A 22,036-nucleotide genomic window follows, 5' to 3' on the forward strand; every position below is an offset into this window, starting at 1 on the left:
AAATAGTTTTCTTCATTTATTGAGGATTTGCTAATAAAGTTTGCTAAATTTTAAGAGTAATGATATTGGTATAGAATATAATAAATCAAAGGAAAAGTGAAAAAAAGTCTATTTATAAAGATCCACTTCAAAGGGCATGGCTTAAAAAAAAATTGGGCTGAGCCCAATATTGTTACACATTTCCTTTGTTGATTTGCAATCAAAGCCTTGTGGCAAAGCACAAACAATAAGCAATATTCTTATTAGATAATGAAACAGCTTGTCTTTAGATATCCTTTTTAAAGAAAACCTTTGTAAGCCAAATTATAATGAATATGATAAGAGTGGCAAATTTAAAGCTTTGCGGGAATTTACATAATTATCATGTGTTTTATTCAGCCTTCTTTATCAAACACCTCTTTTAGATAAATATTACATGCATCAAAAAAAAAGACCCAATGATACAAAAACAAAGAAATTAATCACTACATGTTAGTTTTTATGACTATAATAAGATCTCTACTATGTTTGAACCCACCTTGATCCAAATAATTACATCAACCAATTAATATTAGTGGTTATTTTATATAGAACATATTACAGTATACCTTAGCCTGCCTGCCCCACCTAATATTTTTAAGCTTTTTATTTTTACTTGAACTTGGACCTAGTTTATTTATCATAATTGTTTTTCATTATTTGATACATATAAAAAAATATAATTTTCTAGACTTTTATGATCATCCTATGGGATTTGGATTTGAATATTATAATAACCTTAGTAATAATGATGAATGACTTATTTTACTAATTTTATAGTCATAACCATTACCACCATTTTTGTAAGTAGGACACGAGGTAAATAACAAGGTTGATCAAAGATTTGATCAACTAGTAATTGAAGGCTACTAATCATTTAGGATTTTTCCGCCAGTCCAATTAGTAGTATATCTAGGATGATAAATTTCGGATGATAACCCATTTATATACTACCAGATCAGTAAATAACTAATACTTATCTGGCATAAGTGCATAACGTTAAAAACAAATATTATTATTAATATGTATACTATCATACTCTGGCTTAAATTCTCGCTTCTTTACTATGTTGCTCACCCTTGACAAGAATGACAAGTTGATCGTAAAGATCGTCCTCATAAATTAATAGGCAGTCATAGAATGCAAAACTTTCAAGCATTGTACATGAGTCAAAGTCTTTTCCGATACGAACTGCAAAGAAATACGATCTGCAAATAGAGAAAACATCAGAGTAATACCGCAATTACATATTATCGTTTAGCTTTTAATGCTTTTAATGTTTATATTGAGAGTTAAAAAAAAGTTTATATGTAAAAGTTTATAAAAAAAGGTTTATATATAAAAGTTTAAATAAGTTTATATAAGACTGTTAAATTTATTGTAAATGATTATTTTGCCATATATTAATTATCATATGTTGCATAAAAATAATGGATATGATATTCAATTAAAAAAAAATGCTTAATTCCAGCTGAAATGGTTAATTTTGACCGGATTAAAATTAATTACAAATATCATTTTTCTGTATATCTTAATACACCGGATCCTAACATAATTTTTCATTTAAAATCCGATATAAGATTTTTATGTCTTGAATCTTGATATACCAGGATATTTTCTCTACTAGAACAAACCAAACCACTTATACAAAGAATATACCTATCTAATATTTTTAAGTTACCATTAATTAATCAATTTCTTTTATAAATTATAAATGCCAATCAATGAGCAATAGCAGTAATTTTGCATTTTTATATTATATAACCCAAATTCCTCCATTTCATCTTTCAACAAAAACAATTCCTCATGATCATAGACTTCATCAACTGATGTACTTTCAAAGGAATTTATAATAGCCGAATACTTAACTCTTTTCTTTTTCATAATATATTCTTTTATATAAGGCGAAATAACTTGAATATCACTACTAATGATAACATTCCTTCTAGGTAGAGTAGTTTTCTTGGAAATGATGAATACTTATCCTTTCTTACTTGTATTAGTTTTTTTTAACCCTATATATTAAAAAAATTAGCAATTCAATACATTAAGTAGTGCAGTTTTTCAAAATTGCCGTCCAATCGACAATATAACTTTCTGGTCTAAACTTTTCTGCTCCCTTTGTTTCTGCTTTCATTATTGCTGATTCATCTTCAATTTAATAATACTAAATTATTTAATGAATTTTTAGATCAATTGGTAGTGCTGAATGTACATATGTGCGGATACTAAGGGTATTCTGAAACACAAAATTCTAACAGTTCATTATTCAGCAATCCTAATTATGAAATAGTTGAAATCTAAATTGTCAATTCGAATTCCATAATCCTGGAAGGCACAATACTGAAATTTTATGATCATAAGCCTCAAAGACAAAATATTAAAATGAAAATCCTGATTAAATTATTATTAAATAAATTGCTTTAATTGTGAAAATTTTTTATTTTATTTGTACAGAAAATATTATTAAAATTTTTAGTTTTAATTTTTAAAATGTCAAATTTAAAGGAATAACAATAATCATAATGTTACATTTAAATAAAATAAAAAAAATAAAATTATAAGGAAATGTTGTGTGCAATTTCATTCCATTACAAAATGTCAGGAATATTTGTTATCAAGATTATAAAATTTTTGGATTACTTGCCCTTGATTATAGGATTGGGTTTATATTAACTTAGAATTATCAAATTTCAGGATTTAGAATATTAGTATACTATCAGGTTTTTAAGTTTTTCTTGGATTTCATACCAAACCCAGATACAAATAAATATAATTAAGGCTATGCTTGATAATGGAATTATGTTGCTTAGACTTCTTTTTCCTTTTCCTGCCCACAACATACATTTCTTTTCATTTATTTTCAACCATTCAACTTTTTAGTCCTATTAACAGTTTATTTTTTTCATTAAACAAGACAAGAACCTAATCAATGCATATATACAAAGAGCCCTTCATTTTTTTTAAAAAAAACAGAGAATCAAAATAAAATTTAAATTGTAAATCACAAATAAAATACATAATATAGCATAATTTGTATAAATTATGACGTGTCAATACTTTGTTTATATTGGATTTATTTTGTAAATAATAAAATTTATTAATAATCTTAATAATATATATTTATATATAAATGAATATTTATAGTAAAATAAATTTATCATATAATTTGTATAAAAGAAAAATTCCTAACAGATTACAACTAAATAATTAATTAATTTATTTGTTTTATAAACTTATACATGTTAATCAATGAGTCATAATAATTTTGCACTCTAATATTATACAACTCAAATTCATCCACTTCATCTTTCAAAGAAAACAACTCCTTATGATCATAGGTTCCATCATCTGATCTTTCAAAGGAATTTATAATAGCCAAATATTTAACTCTTTTTTTTTTCATAATATATTCTTTTATATAGGGCAAAATATCTTGACCATCTGTATTATTGATCAACAATTTTTCAATAAAAGTATCTTGAGAACTTTTTAGAAATATTTCAAAATCACTTGCTTTAATGGGAAGATTTAAATCTAAATATTCTAATCTAGGAGGAAGGGCTTGTCCTAAGTTTTGTAATATGATTGAATTACATTCCTTATTATCATTTGATACTACTAGATCATCGTCAATTACATTGATTGAAAGATAATTAAGACTTTGCTTAGTATTTTCAATTAAATTGAATACTAGATAAATAATCTGTCTTTCAACTCCATATGTACGAAGAAATTTGATACTATTTTTACAATATTTTATAATTGATTCAAGTATTTGTTGTTTTAATGGTAAGCTATAATTAAGACAAAATCTACACCCGAAGTTTTCTAAATAACTACCAGATTTTTGCAATAATAATAATAATGATTCATCGATTTGTGATCTCCCATTTATAAATAAAGATTTTAATTTAAATGGTTTAGTTAAACTAATAATTTGTTGAATAATACTAATATTTAGAAAAAGACAATAAATGATATGAACAGATTCTAAAACATTTAATTGTTCAAATATTTTGTCTAGATTGTTTATACCTTTAAAATTAACGCGATATAATGTAATAGTATTTAAAGTGTTTGAACAATTGTAATCTTTCGTTAATAACAATGATTGATATAAAGGAATACTGCCATAACTTAATAAAATTTTTTTAAGATTTTGATGTGAATTAATTACTTGTGATATACGATTTTTAATTAACGCATAACTATCATTGGTATATACAGGAGAACTGCCAATATAAAGGTTTAAATTTCTAACATTTTGGATAAAGTTATGATTTTGTAAAATTGATTCAAAAATATCATCATAGTAAGAATTCCAATTAGTATAAAAAGTGAAGATCTCAATGTCAAGAGTATGTAAATTTACTTCATTATCAATAAACATTTTAAATAGTGACATTTGTATTAACCTTCTAAAATTAGATACCGAATTAAAATTTCTATCTTGAGGTTTTAAAGTTCTAACAGCATTTTTAGACCACTTTTCAATGGAAGAAATAATTCTCCATGTATTCAAATATTTTATAAAACTAGGATAATTGAAAAGTGTATCTGAATGAAATAAATTATCTTTAATCCTATATTCATTTAATTTTGTTTTTAAATCACCATTTAAATTATGTAGGTAAATTCCAATAAAGTTATAATTTCCAGTAGGAATTGAAAATGGATTTTCCCATAGTAATGGAATAGCTAAACGACACCATAATCTGTTGACTAAAATACATGAATGTAAAGTTGAAAAATCATTCTGAAAATGTTTCATAATATCATATGTTAATTCGGGTAAATACCCTGAAAATATTTTTGGGCAAGACATATTGTAAGCGAAGAAGGAGAAAAAGAGATGTTTGTAGAATTGTGGTAACTATATGTTGACGGGATAAATTTGTATTACTTTTCGGGAACGGCGATTCAGGAATAGGCGTACAATATTGTCGTGTAACATTTTTAATAATTTGGCGTAAAACAACAGGGCGGACATACTCGTATTATCACATTGTTGCCGATCATTTTGCCGATTATTTGTTAGTTATCTATTCGATATTATCACATAACAAAACCACCATTTTGGGTTATTTTTGCAAATTCTGCTATACGTTATCAAAATTCATATAAAATCCTGAAAATCAATGTTTTCAAATCCAAAAATTAACTAAAACTCGGCCGAAAATGGTCTGAATTTTCAATAATTAGAAAAATTCAAAGTAATTTGATGATATTGCATCAACCAGTGATCAGAATTTAATGTTTTATAGCTTGTTGAATTCATCTCATCAAGACGAACATTTTGATAGTAAGTTCATAATATTTACACAAAATTGATTGAGAAATGATATTTTAAAAACCTCTATTTATTATATAAATTATAACAATATAATTGCAAATATAATTTCGACCATAACTTTTGTGTTACCTAAAATTTCACTGTGTTATTTCGGCTATAAATTTTAAAGCTGTTAATTTATAACCCATAAAAGTTTCAAGTTTTGCCCGAACTTCTGTGGCTTCGCCCGAAGCCTTAAAGTCCGATATCACCAAATTACTATATGATCGGAAATGATCGGCAAGGTGATATAAAGATGTCCGCCCTGTTGCGTAAAACAAGGTATTATGTAATGATGATCGTCATCACTCGTGACGAACATCACTTAATTCCGGTCAAAATTATAATTGGTTAAAGCTAGCTTAAATAGTAAATATGTTAATCGCCTAAAATTATTTTTTTTATACATTTACAGTACTGTAATTATTAAAAAAACTCAAACTTTTACAAAACAATTACTATCTACAATTCACATTATGATTATTGAATTTATGTTCCAAACAAAAAATCTTGAAGATTCAAAAAAAAAAAATCTACTACTGATAATAACAACAACTATTTTTTTTTTATCCCTCTATGTTAAATAAATTAGCAATTTAATACATTGAGTACAGTTTTTCAAAATTGCCCAGCCCAACGTAACAATACACAGTGAAATCGATATACCGGAACCTCCGATATAACGGATCATAAGCAAAATCTTGATGCATCGGAATAACGGAATTGGGTCTGATTATCAGAATTCTTGATATAACGGGTTTTGACAAATGTACTAATGGACGGATGGTTTCCATTATATCGAATTTTACTGTGTATTACTCTCTATTCTGCTCTTTTTGTTTCAACTTGATTCGTCTCACAATTTAACAATACATTATTGGATGAATTTATAGATCAATTGACAGTGTTAGATATAAATACTAAAGGAATTTGCTCAAAGTCCTGAAATTCAAATCCTGACAATACGTTATCCAAACATCTTATAATTCCATAATCCTGGAAATTATAATACTGAAATTTTATAATCATAACCCTGAAAAGTAAATTATTTAGTTGAAATGAAAAATCCTAAATACTAAATATTCATTTTTTCTTACTGAAATGTTTTAATCTTAATTGTATTGAAAATATATTATATCACATTTATTATTTTGAATTAATTTTTAAAAAAGTGAAATTAATTCTATTATTGAAATTAATAATTGCATTTATTAATTTTATATTAAATAAAATAAAGAAAAATAAAATTACAAAGAAATGTTGTGTACTTTCAACAAATATACAAGATTAATTTCTTCTAATCATGTATTAAAAATGTTGTTGCATGATTAGTAGTTATGAGCGAAATCAAAAATCCAAAGTCGAAACGTTTTGACGTTTCGTCGTAAATTCCAAAATTTTTTGAAAGTCAATACCAGCGAAATTACCACACTATAAAAATTAGTTCCGTGTTTTTTTTATTCCATATTATTTCCAAATGTACCACATTTACGAAATTTTTACAGAAATGATGGATAAAATTTTTTACAGGACTGAAACTCTTCGATATTGGCGAATCTCCCCGACTGACTATCGAAATAATTAATAACGTGATGTTGATCATTTTGCCAACGAGAATTTAAAAATTAAATATTTTTTTGTGAATTTCAGAAAATTTATTCAACTTATTAAAATTTAACAATTAATGCTTTCATAATGAAAATTGAAATTTTCAAATATTTGAGATTTAATTGCGATTAATGGTAAATTTTCAGGTTAATGATCGGCAAATAAATTATTACATACTAGGTTTTCAGAATTATAAAATTGCAGGCAATTACCTGTATTACCATTTTAAGGGTTAATTAAATAATTCAACCAATAAAAAGTTTTGGAAGTTTTGCTAATTTCGATAACTTTCGTCATAATTCGGTAGTTCGGAAATTTAGAAATCGGGCAAAACTTGTTTAGGAATCGACCCCTGGCGAAACTCAGATTTCACCCACAATACTAGCATGATTATAATACGATTGTAACAAATGTTGACATTGCTCAAATTTTAATAATAATACAACCACAACTCTAAGTTTAAAAGAAATTAAACAGGAACTGCGGTATGCATATGAACAATTTTATTTTCTTTGATATAGAATCGTATCATTTATATACTGTAAATGACAAATAATAAAACATATTAATAGAAATTACTAGACAAGTATTCAAATCATTTATGATATATTAGATTATATCAACAAATTTTATAGGATAATAAGATTACAAAGAAGCTTTATTTATAAAAATGAATATACATATGTGATAATTTCATATTATAACTAAATAATTAATCGAGGTTCTTAATAAATTGATAAATATCAATAGACAAATCATTATCTCTTTTAGCAATATATGACTCAAATTTCTTTATTTCGCCGCCTTTCAAATCTTCAATTTTAATGTTCCTAAAAGCCAAATAGTACTTAGTTCTTTTATCCACAATATATTCTTTTATGTAAGGTGAAATATCAACACCATAATCTTGTACATTATTAATAATTGATAATTTCTTAATAACAGTATTTTGAGAATTATTTTTGAAAACTTCAAAATCACTTATTCTAATATAAAGGATTAAATTTAAATATTCTAGTTTAGGAGGGAGGATTCGTCCTAAATTTCGTAATAAAATTGAACTACTATTATCTAAATGAGAAGTTTCACTGGCTTCAATAGTAAGATAATTAAGATTTGATTTAATATTTTCAACTAAATTGAGTACTAGATAAACAATCTCATCTTTAATTCCACAAATATCGAGAAATTTGATATTTTTACAATATTTTAGAACCGATTCGAGTATTTGTTGTTTTAATGATAGACCAGATTCAAGTCCAAGTTCGCCCTTGATATACTTTAAATGCCCGCACCCGAAATTCTCTAAATAATTACCATATTTTTGTAATAATAATAATAATGATTCATCAATTTGCGATCTATCATTTACAAACAAAGATTTTAATTTAAAAGGTTTGTTTAAATTAATTATTTGTTGAATAATATCAGTATTTAAAGGAGAACAATAAATGATATGAACAGATTCTAGAACATTTAATTGTTCAAACGCTTTATCTAGATTGATTATACCATTAAAATTGAAGCAAAATAATATAATTGTGTTTAAAGTATTTAAACAATTAGAACTTTCTGATTGTAACAATAGAGATTGATACAAAGAGAAATTATCATAACTTAATAAAATTTTTTTAAGATTTTGATGTAGATTAATTATTTGTAATACGCGATGTTTAATTGGCGTATCTTTGTTTTTGGGGGACGAGAAACCACGAGTTCTACCAGTATGAAGTTTTAAATATCTAATATTATTAATAAATTTTGTATTTTGTAAAATTAACCCAAGAATATCACCAAAATAAGAGATATGTTTACTATCAGTGAACTCAACGTCAAAAGTATGTAAATTTATTTCATTTTCAATAAATATTTTTAATAGTGACGTATGAACTAATCTTATAAAATCAGCATCTAAATTTAAAGATATGGTTTTTATAAAGTATCGTTTTCTGGGTTTCAAAGTTTTAACGGAAACTTCAACCCACTTATCAACAGAGAAAATAAATTCTTGTGTATTCAAATATCTTATGAAACTGGGATAATTAAAAAGTGTAGTCGAAGGTAGTAATTTGCCAATTCCATATCCATTTAATTTTGATTTTAAATTACCATTTAAATTATGTAAGTAAATTCCAATAAAGTTATAATTTCCGGTAGAAATTGAAAAAGGGTTTTCCCATAATAATGGCATGGCTAAACGACACCATAATCTGTTAACTAAGATACATGAATATAAAGTTGAATAATCATTACGAAGAAATTTTAAAACATCGTATGTTAACTCAGGTAAGTTTCCTGAAAATAGTTTTGAACAAGAAGGCATCGTAAGCGAAGAGAAAAAAGAAAGGTATTTGTGTATCACATTTCACGACCGGATAAATTATATTAATTTTGGGAATGGTGATTTCCGATATTGTCGTACAATTCGTAATTATTAATTTGTGTAACATGTTTAATAGTTATGAATCATTAGGCATAATAAGGTCACGATTTACAACATATCATTCCGGTCAAAATAGTGTTTGGCCATAGTCAAAAACCCGTCTTATTTGTTTTTACGTTTTACTTATTAAAACATATTTGTATTTTTCTCAAAACTTTCTGAACAGCCTTTTGAACTAGGAGAAACTTATTCTATACATAGATTTACATATTTATTTAGCTTCATTTTCAATTAAAAGTTTTTAAATCTATCACAATCAATAAGCTGATTAACTTTTTTCCTATAAAAAATTTATTCCGTGTTTTTTATTCCATATTTATTCTGCAAAATATTAACGGAATTTATAGCCCCAAAACATGGAAATTATCTGATTTTTAGTTATTTTCCCGTAAATGTATCATATTCACGGAGTTTTTACGGATAAAATTTTTTAAATCCTCTTTGTTAAATATAATTAGTAATTTAGTGTATTAAGTACAGTTGATTCTAATAGAATGATACATATGATATTTTGATCATCATCAATTAAGAAATACCAGATAATGATAAATTATTCAATTAACCTAATTATCGAATATATATATTTTTTGAATGAAAATTTCTTTTCTCTATAGGAATGATAATTATTACACTATTATTGAAAGAGTTATAATTTGTTGTACTAAGTTTTTTTTTTTTCGAAGGATGAAGGAATTCAAGTCACATAATATTAGTCCATATCTCAAAGATTGAAATTGATAATTTTATAAAGGAAATTATTGATTATTTAATAATGATTTAGAAATAATAGAAAATAATGATCTTTTGCTTATAAATTTACTCATTATATATATAAAATTTCCAAATATTAATTTTTAGATTGTTGAAAAATTTTTATTATTCATGAAAGACAATATATACATATATATATATGGTTCAAAAACTGAATCAATAATATGAACAAATACGAAATATGTGTTGGCATTGTCACAAATTTACGCAGATTAAGTTTATCAAATATGTCTAATTTTTCCATTATGTGATTTTAGATTAGTTGTAATGCTGGATGTATAGATTCTACTAGTATCCATTAGGATGTCAAAACCGGATCACGCAAGTAAATGACAGAAGGAGTTCAATAGTGTAGAAAATAATTTTTAATTAGGGGCTTACAGGGTAGTCAATTTTTCAACAATTGTACGCTTATTAAATGAGTTTAATAAAGAAGATTTAAAAAAGATTAATGGACTTCTTGTTGCTAAACCCGAAATAAAGAATCAAATCATAATAATAGGTTATTCTTGGTCAAAAAGGTTGTTGTTAAGATAGTTTTTGAGAAAACCCGCAAAATTTGGTTTCAAAAATGTTTGAACACCAGTTCATTTGTGCTCCGAAGATAATACGCAGCCATACGCACGTGATCGGCAGTAAGTCTGGCCATATTTATAATTCCAGCCGGAATTAAAAATATATCCTAATATGGAAATTTGTGTAGCACACCCGTAATATCGGATATGTACATTACACTAATTTCCAAGTTAGGAAATATTTTAATTTCGGCCGGAATTATAAATTTTGCCAGAATTACTGTCAATCAGTTATGATGATTGAATGACTACGTATGAAAAATTCATTGGAGAAAAAATGAATTTGGTGGCTCAATATTTTTGCAATTAGATGCAATGAACAAAAAAGTAAAAGCAAAAATTTTAACTCTGCCAACTATAATTCTTGACGGAATTGAGTGATAAACGTGCTTGTAAGAATGAAAGTGTTACAAAAATTTCTTTTAGTTTGGTTTTTTTTATTAAATCTTATGTATACTATTACTAATAAATAAATAAAAAATAAAAGTGTTACAAAAATAAATAATAAGTAATATCCTGGCTAATTAGGAATAAGTAAAATTTTTACTTTAGAATTGGCCTATCGGCCGATCATTTATCCGATTCTACTAAATTTTACTTATTCCTAATTTATCCAGGATATTTATACTTACAAAAAAATATGTAAATCGTGACTTTATCAGTATTACAACTAGTTATTTATATCACACACAATAATTGTGCGACAATATCGGAAATCAAATTAATGCAATTTATCCGGCCGTGAAATGTGATACACAATTACCTTTCTTTTTTTTTTCTCTTCGTTAAAATGTCATGTTCGAAACTAGGAAACTTACCTGAATTAACTTATGATGTTATAAAATATTTTCAAAATGATTATTCAACCTTACATTCATGTGTTTTAGTTAACAGATTATGGTGTCGTTTAGCGATTCCATTATTATGGGAAAATCCTTTTTCAATTCCTACTGAAAATTATAACTTTATTGAAATTTACCTACATAATTTAAATGGTGAATTAAAAACAAAATTTAATGAACATGAAATTAATGAAATTCTGTTACCTTCCAACACACTTTTCAATTATCCTAGTTTTATAAAATATTTGGATTTGTTGAAGTTTTCTACTTCTGTTCGAAAGTGGTTTTATAATGCTAAAATTATAAATTTAAAATTGGTAGAAGATACTAAAAAACTAATTACTATATCATTATTAAAAATATTTATTGAAAATGAAGTAAATTTACATACCTTTGAAATTAATATAAATAATTATATCATATATATTGAAGATATTCTTGAGTTAACCTTACAAAATCCAAATTTCATTCGAAATATTAAAAATTTAAAAATTTCTATTTTAACGAGATTTAGGAATAATGGTTCGCTAATTGACAATCTTATATTACAAGTAATTAAATTACATCAAAATCTTAAAAAAGTTATATTAAGTTATTATAATCTTCCTTTTTATCAATCTTTATTATTATCAAAAGATTATAATTGTTCAAATACTTTAAATATTATCACATTATACCAAGTTAATTTTAGCGGTATAAATAAAATTTTTGAACAATTAAACGTTTTAGAATCTGTTCATATAATTCATTGTGAGAATTTAAATACTAGTTTTATTCAACAAATTCTTAATTTAACCAAACCATTTAAATTAAAATCCTTATTCATAAATGCAATATCAAACATTGATGAATCATTATTATTATTATTACAAAAATCTGGTGGTTATTTAAAAAATTTCAGTGTCGATCGTTTAACATATTTCGAGAGCGAACTTATACAACAAATACTTGCATTAGTTATGAAATATTGTAAAAATATCGAATTTCTTGGTATTTATGGAATCACATATGAGAATGTTTATCCAGTACTCAATTTGATTGAAAATATAAAACAAAATCTTAATTGTCTTTCCGTCAGCTGCGTATTAGATAATAGTACTAGTTCAATTTTATTACAAAATTTAGGACAAATCCTTCCTTCAAAATTAGAATATTTAGATTTGACTCTTGGTATTGAAATAAGTGATTTTAAAGTATTCCTAAAAAATACCCAAGGTACTTTTATTAAGAAGTTGTTAATTAGAGATTCAATAAGGAAAACTAATTATAATCTTTTACGTCATTTAAAAAAATATATAATGAAGGAGAAAAGAGTCAGGTATTTGAATTTTAGGAATCTTCATAAGGAATTGTTTGATTATAGAGATATAGTGAAAGAATTTAAGTCACATAATGTTAGAGTTCAAAAATACAATGATTTACACTTCGACATGTATCAATTTATGCAAAAACTTGATTAATTATTTAATTATCATTTAATAAATAAAGTTTCTTTATATGTTTATTTATTCTAGTTAAAAATATGATGATTAACAACTATAAAAAATTTGTTTGACATTTATATAAATAATTTGAATTATGTAACATAAAACCAGTGCATGAAATACTAATGATTTCTTTCATTTATTCAATTTTATTTTTTTTTTATTAAACCATATATTTTATTAAACCTATATTTGAGATCCTTAAAAAAAAGTAATTATAATTCTTCTCTTACTAGATATAACTTTTTTAGTAGAAATAATAAATTAAATGGTTCTTATAATCTTATATGTTTGATTGTAAAAAGTAGTTATTTTCAATTGAATTTATTTTAAATAAACGACGCGAAAAATATGAACATGTAAGATTTTTATAATAACTACAAATTAATAGTCTAGTAAATAGTATACAATCTTTTTAAAGTTTTGGATTTTTGTTTTGAAACATAATTCTTTCTTTCATTTTAATTTATTAATTATATTATATTCACTCTTCAATATAAATAATTCATGCTACAAAATAATAGAGTAACATTTGTAATGATATGCACAAACGGTTCTTGCTAATAAATTCTTACAAATTAAGCAATAATATTATTAACTAAACATTATGATGATCAAGATAAGGTTATTTTTAATTAAGACAAAAAGAATTTGCGAAAATTGTAACCATGAATGCTTAGCCACATTATATTGTCTGAAATTATTTAAAAGAAAATTTTTAAATTGTACATCTTAAAAAATGATGATATTGATAATTTAATAGAGAAATGTCAAATGGTATCACTCATGCTAAATATGGTGGCTTCATGTAGTAATTTAGAAAATATTAAATATTTAACAAAAGGTATATTCTCAGAACTTGTTTGTAAAAATAAAAGTGTTACAAAATAAATAAGTAGAATCACAAAAAAAAATATGTAAATCGTGATTTTATCAATATCACAACTAGTATAACAACTATTTACTCACTAGTTACAGTATTAAACATGGGGGAATCTTACCACACTACCCTGTCATAATATAAATAGCATTTTAAACGATTAAACGTCGGTAGTAATACAGCAGGTGACATGACAAATAGAGATCAGGCTAGTAAAAAAAAGCCCCCCTCAAAAACATAATAAAAAACGTAAACAGGTCATCACATGACGATGTGACAAATACATTACAGGGTAATGTGGTAAGATTTTCCTTAAATATGTTACATAATAATTGTGCGACAATATCGGAAATCAAATTAATATAAATTATCCGGTCGTGAAATGTGATACACAATTACCTTTCTTTTTTTCTCTTCATTTAAAATGTCATGTTCGAAACTAGGAAACTTACCTGAATTAACTTATGAAGTTATAAAATATTTGCAGAATGATTATTCAACCTTACATTCATGTGTTTTAGTTAACAGATTATGGTGTCGTTTAGCGATTCCATTATTATGGGAAAATCCTTTTTCAATTCCTACTGAAAATTATAACTTTATTGAAATTTACCTACATAATTTAAATGGTGAATTAAAAACAAAATTTAATGAACATGAAATTAATGAAAATCTGTTACCTTCCAACACACTTTTCAATTATCCCAGTTTTATAAAATATTTGGATTTGTTGAAGATTTCTATTTCTGTTGGAGAGTGGTTTTATACTGCTAAAATTAAAAATTTAGATTTGGTAAAAGATACTACTATATCATTATTAAAAATATTTATTGAAAATGAAGTAAATTTACATACCCTTGAAATTAAGATAAATCATTACTATATCACATATTTTAAAGATATTCTTGAGTTAACTTTACAAAATCCAAATTTCATTCGCAATGCTAAAAATTTTGAACTTTCTATTTTAACGAGATTTAGGGATAATAGTACGCTAATTGACAATCTTATATTACAAGTAATTAAATTACATCAAAATCTTAAAAAAGTTATATTAAGTTATTATAATCTTCCTTTTTATCAATCTTTATTATTATCAAAAGATTACAATTGTTCAAATACTTTAAATACTATCACATTATACCATGTTAATTTTAAAGGTATAATCAATTTAAGTAAAATTTTTGAACAATTAAACGTATTAGAATCTGTTCATATAATTCATTGTGAGAATTTAAATACTAGTTTTATTCAACAAATTCTTAATTTAACCAAACCATTTAAATTAAAATCCTTATTCATAAATGCAATATCAAACATTGATGAATCATCATTATTATTATTACAAAAATCTGGTGGTTATTTAAAGAATTTCAGTGTCAAATATTTAACGTATTTCGAGAGCGGACTAGCACAACAAATACTTGAATCAGTTATGAAATATTGTAAAAATATCGAATTTCTTGATATTTATGGAATCACAAATGAGACTGTTTATCCAGTAATCAATTTGATTGAAAATATAAAACAAAATCTTAATTGTCTTTCCATCAACTGCGGAGAATCTAGTTTAGATAATAATAGTTCAATTTTATTACAAAATTTAGGACAAATCCTTCCTTCTAAATTAGAATATTTAGATTTGACTCTCTACATTAAAGTAAGTGATTTTAAAGTATTCCTAAAAAATTCCCAAGGTACTTTTATTAAGAAATTGTTAATTAGAGATTTAAAACAGAAAGTTAATTGTGATCTTTTACCTCATTTAAAAAAATATATAATGAAGGAGAAAAGAGTCAGGTATTTGAATTTTAGGAATCTTCATAAGGAATTGTTTGATTATAGAGATATAGTGAAGGAATTTAAGTCACATAATATTAGAGTTCAAAAATACAATGATTTACACTTCGACATGTATCAACTTATGCAGAAACTTGATTGATTATTTAATTATCATTTAATAAAGCTTCTTTATATGTTTATTTATTCTAGATAATCATATATTTATTATTGATTAATATTACTAACAACTTTATATTAAGATCCAAATAAAAAATTTGTCTAAATAATTTGAATTATATAATATAAAACCAGTGCCCCCACATTATATAATTTATGTTACAGTATTTATGAAATAATGATTTTTTTCATTTATTCATTTTTTTTTTTATTAAACTATATATTTTATTCTCTTACTAAATATAACTTTATTAGTAGAAATCGTAACTGTGTCAAATCACATGATTATTCCACTGTTTTTGTGCGTCATTATTGAACGTCATACAACGCGTTGTAAGTGAAAAAAGTATTATCACTACGCTTTTTCAATTCACTGTAAAAATGGTTTTACTATGCCATTTATGTTATTGTAAACACACAACTAATGCACTGTATATTATATTGCAATAGCACATACTATACAACAAAGTTACAACACAAGGTGTATACGATATGTATTACATTGCTACAACAAGGTCACGACACGGCATAAATTACTATTATGCTACACTTTAGACGTTTTTACCGGTATCAACTGAAAGCTATACATCTCCGTCAATGACTTGAAGAAGTTCATCCAAAGTTATCCATAACAATCATTATAGAGTTAGTTACACCATCAATATCTGTCGATACAAGTCTCTGTTGAAACCTAATATCATGCACCACATTCGAAATAGAGAAAACTTCCACAACATTTTTAGTGCCATTACTACAAAGAATATTCACAATTAAAGTTCATCTCAACAAAAGATAAGATAGAATCGCCTTACTAAAATGATATTTGCACAAGAAGCTGCTACGGGCTATGATTAACTGTTTTTTCTTCATGAACCTGACGCGGTTACTACTACTATAAATACAACACATTCCTAAGAAATACGCTGGTTGGAAGAATGAAGACCCAACTGTTCAAGACTTTCAAGGAAACATTAAGGCTTTTAAACATCGTAAACGTAAAATCAAAAAAGGTTGTTAACTTTATCTCCTTTGCCTTTGATTGCAAAGGTGACCCTAAGTTATACTATTGTAGAGAATACCAAACTGATCTATCTATCTGATCCTAACGTGAAAATAAAAATTACACTAAACAAAGTCTACAACAAATTTATTACAACACTGTAATGAAATGATTAACAGATTTTTACAACTCTTTACAGAACCCATTATAATTGAAAACATCACCCCATTGATTAATTCTGACACTCAATATGCGATTTCAGACCGAGACAAGAATCTCTTGACCTATTTTTATGGTGTACTCCTCCACTGGATGATGATGCTAATATAATCAAAGCTACAGATCTCAACATGGATATTGACCAAACTGCGTCGTCTTCAACACCAAGTAAATTTCCTTATGTTCCGCAATGCCAGAACATTATTAGACATAATTTTAAACAATACCAGACCTCACTAATATATACCTGACAGTTATACGTATAGCACCTCAGTGAAAGAAAAATACGGATCAGCTTAGATAGCTTTTTTAATTTTTTCTCTGTTAGAACAGGCCAAGACTCAAGTTCTTAAAATAAAAGGTGGCCGGCTCCCTAGTTTTCTTTGGGTTTCCATGTATTTTGTTTAAATAGATTTGTATTTAAATAAAAGTTAAAATAAAGATTAAACTTTGTTAATTGTTACTAATAAATTCCAAGTAACTCTCGATTGAGTTGCAAAATTTATCTTTTTGAAAGTTGTTTATACATTTTAACATTAATTATTCTACTATCAGTTGACGTAATACTTACTGTATATCTAAACAATATATTTATTTACACTTACCAATATAATTGGTGTAACATCTTTTGAATGTCTTGCATTATATACCAATCAGATAATATTGGATTGAAGTAATAGATCTGTAGTAAGATTTACTAAGTCTTGCTCAATAGTTGAAAACTGATCATCTTTACCAGTCCGAAATACATCTGTAATTGTAAATTTTCATTTTCCAAGACTCCTTTATATGTTCAGTTACTGATATAGTATAAGCATCTTTAAAAGGCTTTGAAGTGGATGGGTTTCATAATTTTAATAGGAATACTATGACTCTTTACTGTCTGAAGTAAAAGTTGGTTATATAATAATCAAATATTTTCAATTATATGTTCAGTTCAAAAATTAGGATTCTTTAAAATGTATATAAGATCGTATGCCAAATGATTAATTAGTAAGTTAATAGCAAGAAGTAATTTCGTAAAAAAAATCAAACAGACCATGTTTAACTTACATATCATGTTTTTAGTAATCAAAACAGCATCATTTTTGTAAAATTCTAGAGATTCAAATTTTGTTTTGCCTTCTATTATCTCTTGAATAACCTCTATATTATTTATTTTTCACTATCAGTTAACAATTTTTTTGTTAGTTTCATCTAAAATAAAATCTGCATCTGACTATTCACTATTATTCAATTCATCTGAAGACAGTAAAATCAGATTCAAATTGTTCTAAGGTTTCGTATTCTTGATTATGATTTAATAAACCATCCTGTAAATCTTCGCTGCTATCATTTTTATTACTATGTAATAAAGCAGTATATTGTGGTTGTAAGCTTTATACTGCTTTTTGTATATTATTATTAGTAATTTTGAATGTTTCACATATTCGCAACGAAATTTTTTGTTTTTTGTTTAGATTGTTTAGAATTTATTTGCTTCATTACAATTTTTTAAACAAGTTGTACTTAGTGTTTCGATCCGGGTAGAAACCGTTACCCGGATAAATTAAAAAAATTATCCGGTTTTTATCCGGATTATCCGCCTCGGATAAAAATCCGGATATATCCGGATAGAAACCGAAATCCGGATAGAATTAATATTAATTTTTTTTATAGATTGGGAAATTCATGGCATATATTAAATAAAATTCATGGTATAAGTTTAATTAAGTTCCATAGTAACAAATTTGATTAAATTGGTGGCGTTTATTTAATTAAATCGTAGATCTTAAATTAAGGTTAGAAACTCTAATTTCGGCCGGCACTATGAATTTTGCCCAAATTATGCTGTAGGTTTGATTTTCCGAAATTTTTTAGAAAATGTGAACTTTTTTTTTGTCCGTGATCATCAAGATTGTTGCATGCTTTTAGTGCACAAAATGGCTTAATATCAATAAGTCAAAATAATAAACCGAATTTTAGAATTGAAACTTAAGAAATGAATAATAATCACGATTGATTGACTCTAAAAATCAATTCTTATTTTGGGAATTGATTTCAATCCTTCACTGAATAAAAATTTAGAAAGAAAACTAATTTAAACATTTAAGAAAAACTTTTTTTTATTTTCATTATCCGGATTCCGGGTCAAAACCGGATATTTTTTAACCGGATATTTATCCGGGTAAAAACCGCGATTATCCGGATATCCGAAAAATAAAATTATCCGGGTTCAACCGGTTGGACCCGAATACGGATCGAAACACTAGTTGTACTAAATTCTACGAAACTAATAACGAAATTGATGAAAGTTCTCATCAATAAATAATGTCATGTGTTATCATTTAAACTCAAAATAGTATAATATTTAAATAAATGAAAAAAAGGCAACGTCATTTGCTGATTTTTTCACACGTTCGAAATGTATGACAGGTTACGCAGAAATACCAAATTATCTATGAATTTCACAGCTCCCCATGAATGATGGACTCTTGTTTAATAATTATTGTCTATCCAAATTAAGTAGTGATCTGATATTTCGTTGTAGTTCCATTGCCGTATATACTTTCATATCAACCACTTGCTTTCATCATATTTAATGTTAAACTGATGAGCTCTGGTTGTTGTGACATATATAGAAGACTTCAAGTTCAGTTTTTAAATGGACCAATATCAGTAGTATTTGTTATTGATAGTACTCTTAGATAAAACATGAAATATATTTTGCAGACTATCAGTGTTTTCGGGTGAATCATAATGTAATTCATTTTATGAGTCATTTGTATCTTCAGGTGAATTATCATTGTTAATATTCTCTGGTAAATCATTTCAGGTGTAGGTGCACGTAATGTCGTAATGTAGAGTGAGGTGCTTAGTGTATGTGTAGTTGATAATACATCTAAATAATGGTAAAATTAATACATATAGTTAAAATGAAACAATTGAGATTTCAGATTTACATACCATCATCACTGCTATTGTCCAAATTAGAGTTAGTAACTTCGTTAGAATCAACATTTATGTATTTTTGATGGCGCCTTTTTATTTTTTTTAATAGTATTTGCATTTGTGCTTCGTAATAATTCAGTTTGACTTGTTATTGTTTTTCGTTTCTTTGTTTCAATAGAATTTATCCCAGATTCTTTATCTGTATTTGGTAATTCGTATTCCTCATTCGTATTGTTATTTTTAGCTAAAAATCATAGAAAAAGCGTAAATATTACAACTTGCAAGTCGAAAAATACATAAAGGCATCTTATTTACATTTCCCAGCTTCTCCTCTTCCTCTTCCTCTGCTTCTGTCTCTTTCTGGTTCTTGTCCTCCTTTGAGTCCTTTCCTTCCTTGTGTTTAATTTTTTTAATATTATAAAATAAATTCGTTATCAAGAAAAAGTATAATTATTGAATAAAGAATTATTTGTTTTGTTAGCTAGATAGGTTGTTTAATAACTCATGTGTGCGTCGCGTAACGTTGAATCACGTGATTCAAGAAACTTGGTTAGAAAAAAATTTATTATACAAAAAAAAGGTTATTCGCTATAATGTTGCCTGCTTTACAAAAAATAAATAAATAAATAAATAAAAGGTTATTTAGTTATTTGATATAGTTTCATGAAGTTTATCAAATGAAAATCCTTTTGACTTCGTATTAATGGTTACTGACGATCATTTAGTATAGTCACTACGGCACTACGCAATTGAAATTTGATATTAAAAAAATATTTGTTTATCATACCATTTTTAACTGGAAAGCTTAAATAAAAAATAATATCTACAGTACCATCTAACAACGCAGTCACAACATGAATTATGCTACGTATGCTATGTATATAATACCAATAATATAAGCCTAAGTTTTGACCTAAGCAAATTAAATATGGCTTATTTACTGATTTTCAGGCTTACTCGACTACGTGAATTATATCAAGTACTTTACCACAATATTCGTTGGGGAAAAAAAGGTGATAATTATTTCATGTTATATTTTTCAATTCTTATAAATACTTCAAATTTTCACAAATCAAAGTATAACATTTTACAATATCTTAAATAAACTTTTTAAAACTAATTGAAAAATATGAATATCAAAACTTTTTGCTATTTTCGTGATCACCATTTCAATTAGCTCTACCTCGGTATCAGGTAATAGTTAAATGAAGTTTATTTTATTTATCGAATAATTTAACTTATATTTATTAAAACTATGATTTTTAAGCACAACGTTGTCCTCCTGGATGTTTACCTATTAAAATTCCAAGTGGCTGCTATTGTGATAAATAGGTTAAGTATCATTAGTTTTAATTTACTTTTAATTGAAAAATTTATAAAACTATACCGCAATTTTTTCTTATTAGTTGGTGTCGCACAAAAAACGATTTTTATTAAGCAATATGTGTTGAGAAGAACCATGTTACAATAAATTTTTCACACTTAACTTTTAAATCCTCTAGTTTTCTTAATTAGTAAATGTCAACAGTTGTAATTTGTAAATATAAATAACTTATGCAGAACAGCGAAACAAAATTATCCTAAATAAAATAAACTTAATCGAAATTCCATCATTACAACTAAACTTTTGTAATATTATAAAGAGTCATTAATATTTTCATTTAAAAAAATGACAGGCAAAAAAATTAACCGCATGACATATAAAAAATGATCGATATCATTAACCTATTTAGAGATTTTGAAACTTTGTAATTTAACACGTTTTTTGCAAAAGAGAAAACTTTTTTATCGAAAATGTTATTGTTGATCTGTTTCGTAATCTACTCTCGATATTTTCTGTTGTATCATAGATCCAATTATTAAAATAAAAAATTTTGTTCGACATTTATATAAATAATTTGAATTGTGTATCATGAAACCAGCGCCCACATTACTATATAATTCATGTTACCCTATATTTGAGATCCTTAA

General features: G+C 25.6%; 4 protein-coding genes across 4 annotated transcripts; 2 read left to right on the forward strand and 2 right to left on the reverse strand.

Moving 5' to 3' along the window:
- Positions 1 to 3,063: 3,063 nt before the first annotated feature.
- On the reverse strand, positions 3,064 to 4,846 carry OCT59_019077 (uncharacterized protein; the record flags this gene model as incomplete). Its single annotated transcript, XM_066135788.1, has 1 exon — positions 3,064 to 4,846. The coding sequence occupies one exon, from the start codon at positions 4,844 to 4,846 to the stop codon at positions 3,233 to 3,235; it is 1,614 nt and encodes a 537-aa protein (XP_066005045.1). The 3' UTR covers positions 3,064 to 3,232.
- Positions 4,847 to 7,673: 2,827 nt separating this feature from the next.
- Positions 7,674 to 9,284, reverse strand: OCT59_019078 (uncharacterized protein; the record flags this gene model as incomplete). Its single annotated transcript, XM_025332183.2, has 1 exon — positions 7,674 to 9,284. The coding sequence occupies one exon, from the start codon at positions 9,282 to 9,284 to the stop codon at positions 7,674 to 7,676; it is 1,611 nt and encodes a 536-aa protein (XP_025176027.1).
- A 2,256-nt stretch (positions 9,285 to 11,540) lies between these two features.
- On the forward strand, positions 11,541 to 13,052 carry OCT59_019079 (uncharacterized protein; the record flags this gene model as incomplete). The annotated part of the gene is made up of 1 exon (XM_066135789.1): positions 11,541 to 13,052. The coding sequence occupies one exon, from the start codon at positions 11,541 to 11,543 to the stop codon at positions 13,050 to 13,052; it is 1,512 nt and encodes a 503-aa protein (XP_066005046.1).
- Positions 13,053 to 14,346: 1,294 nt separating this feature from the next.
- Positions 14,347 to 16,699, forward strand: OCT59_019080 (uncharacterized protein). Its single transcript, XM_025332184.2, has 3 exons — positions 14,347 to 15,616; positions 16,174 to 16,248; positions 16,366 to 16,699. Exons 1-2 carry the CDS (start codon positions 14,381 to 14,383, stop codon positions 16,180 to 16,182), a joined length of 1,245 nt encoding a protein of 414 aa, XP_025176029.2. The 5' UTR covers positions 14,347 to 14,380; the 3' UTR covers positions 16,183 to 16,248; positions 16,366 to 16,699.
- The last annotated feature ends 5,337 nt before the right edge of the window (positions 16,700 to 22,036 follow it).

This window comes from Rhizophagus irregularis, chromosome 28 (genome assembly GCF_026210795.1).
Source record: "Rhizophagus irregularis chromosome 28, complete sequence".
Classification (NCBI taxonomy): Eukaryota; Fungi; Glomeromycota; class Glomeromycetes; order Glomerales; family Glomeraceae; genus Rhizophagus; species Rhizophagus irregularis.

What these genes read in the sequence shown, in the direction of transcription:
- OCT59_019080 (XM_025332184.2), top strand. Translation starts at nt 14,381, where the DNA reads ATGTCATGTTCGAAACTAGGAAACTTACCTGAATTAACTTATGAAGTT.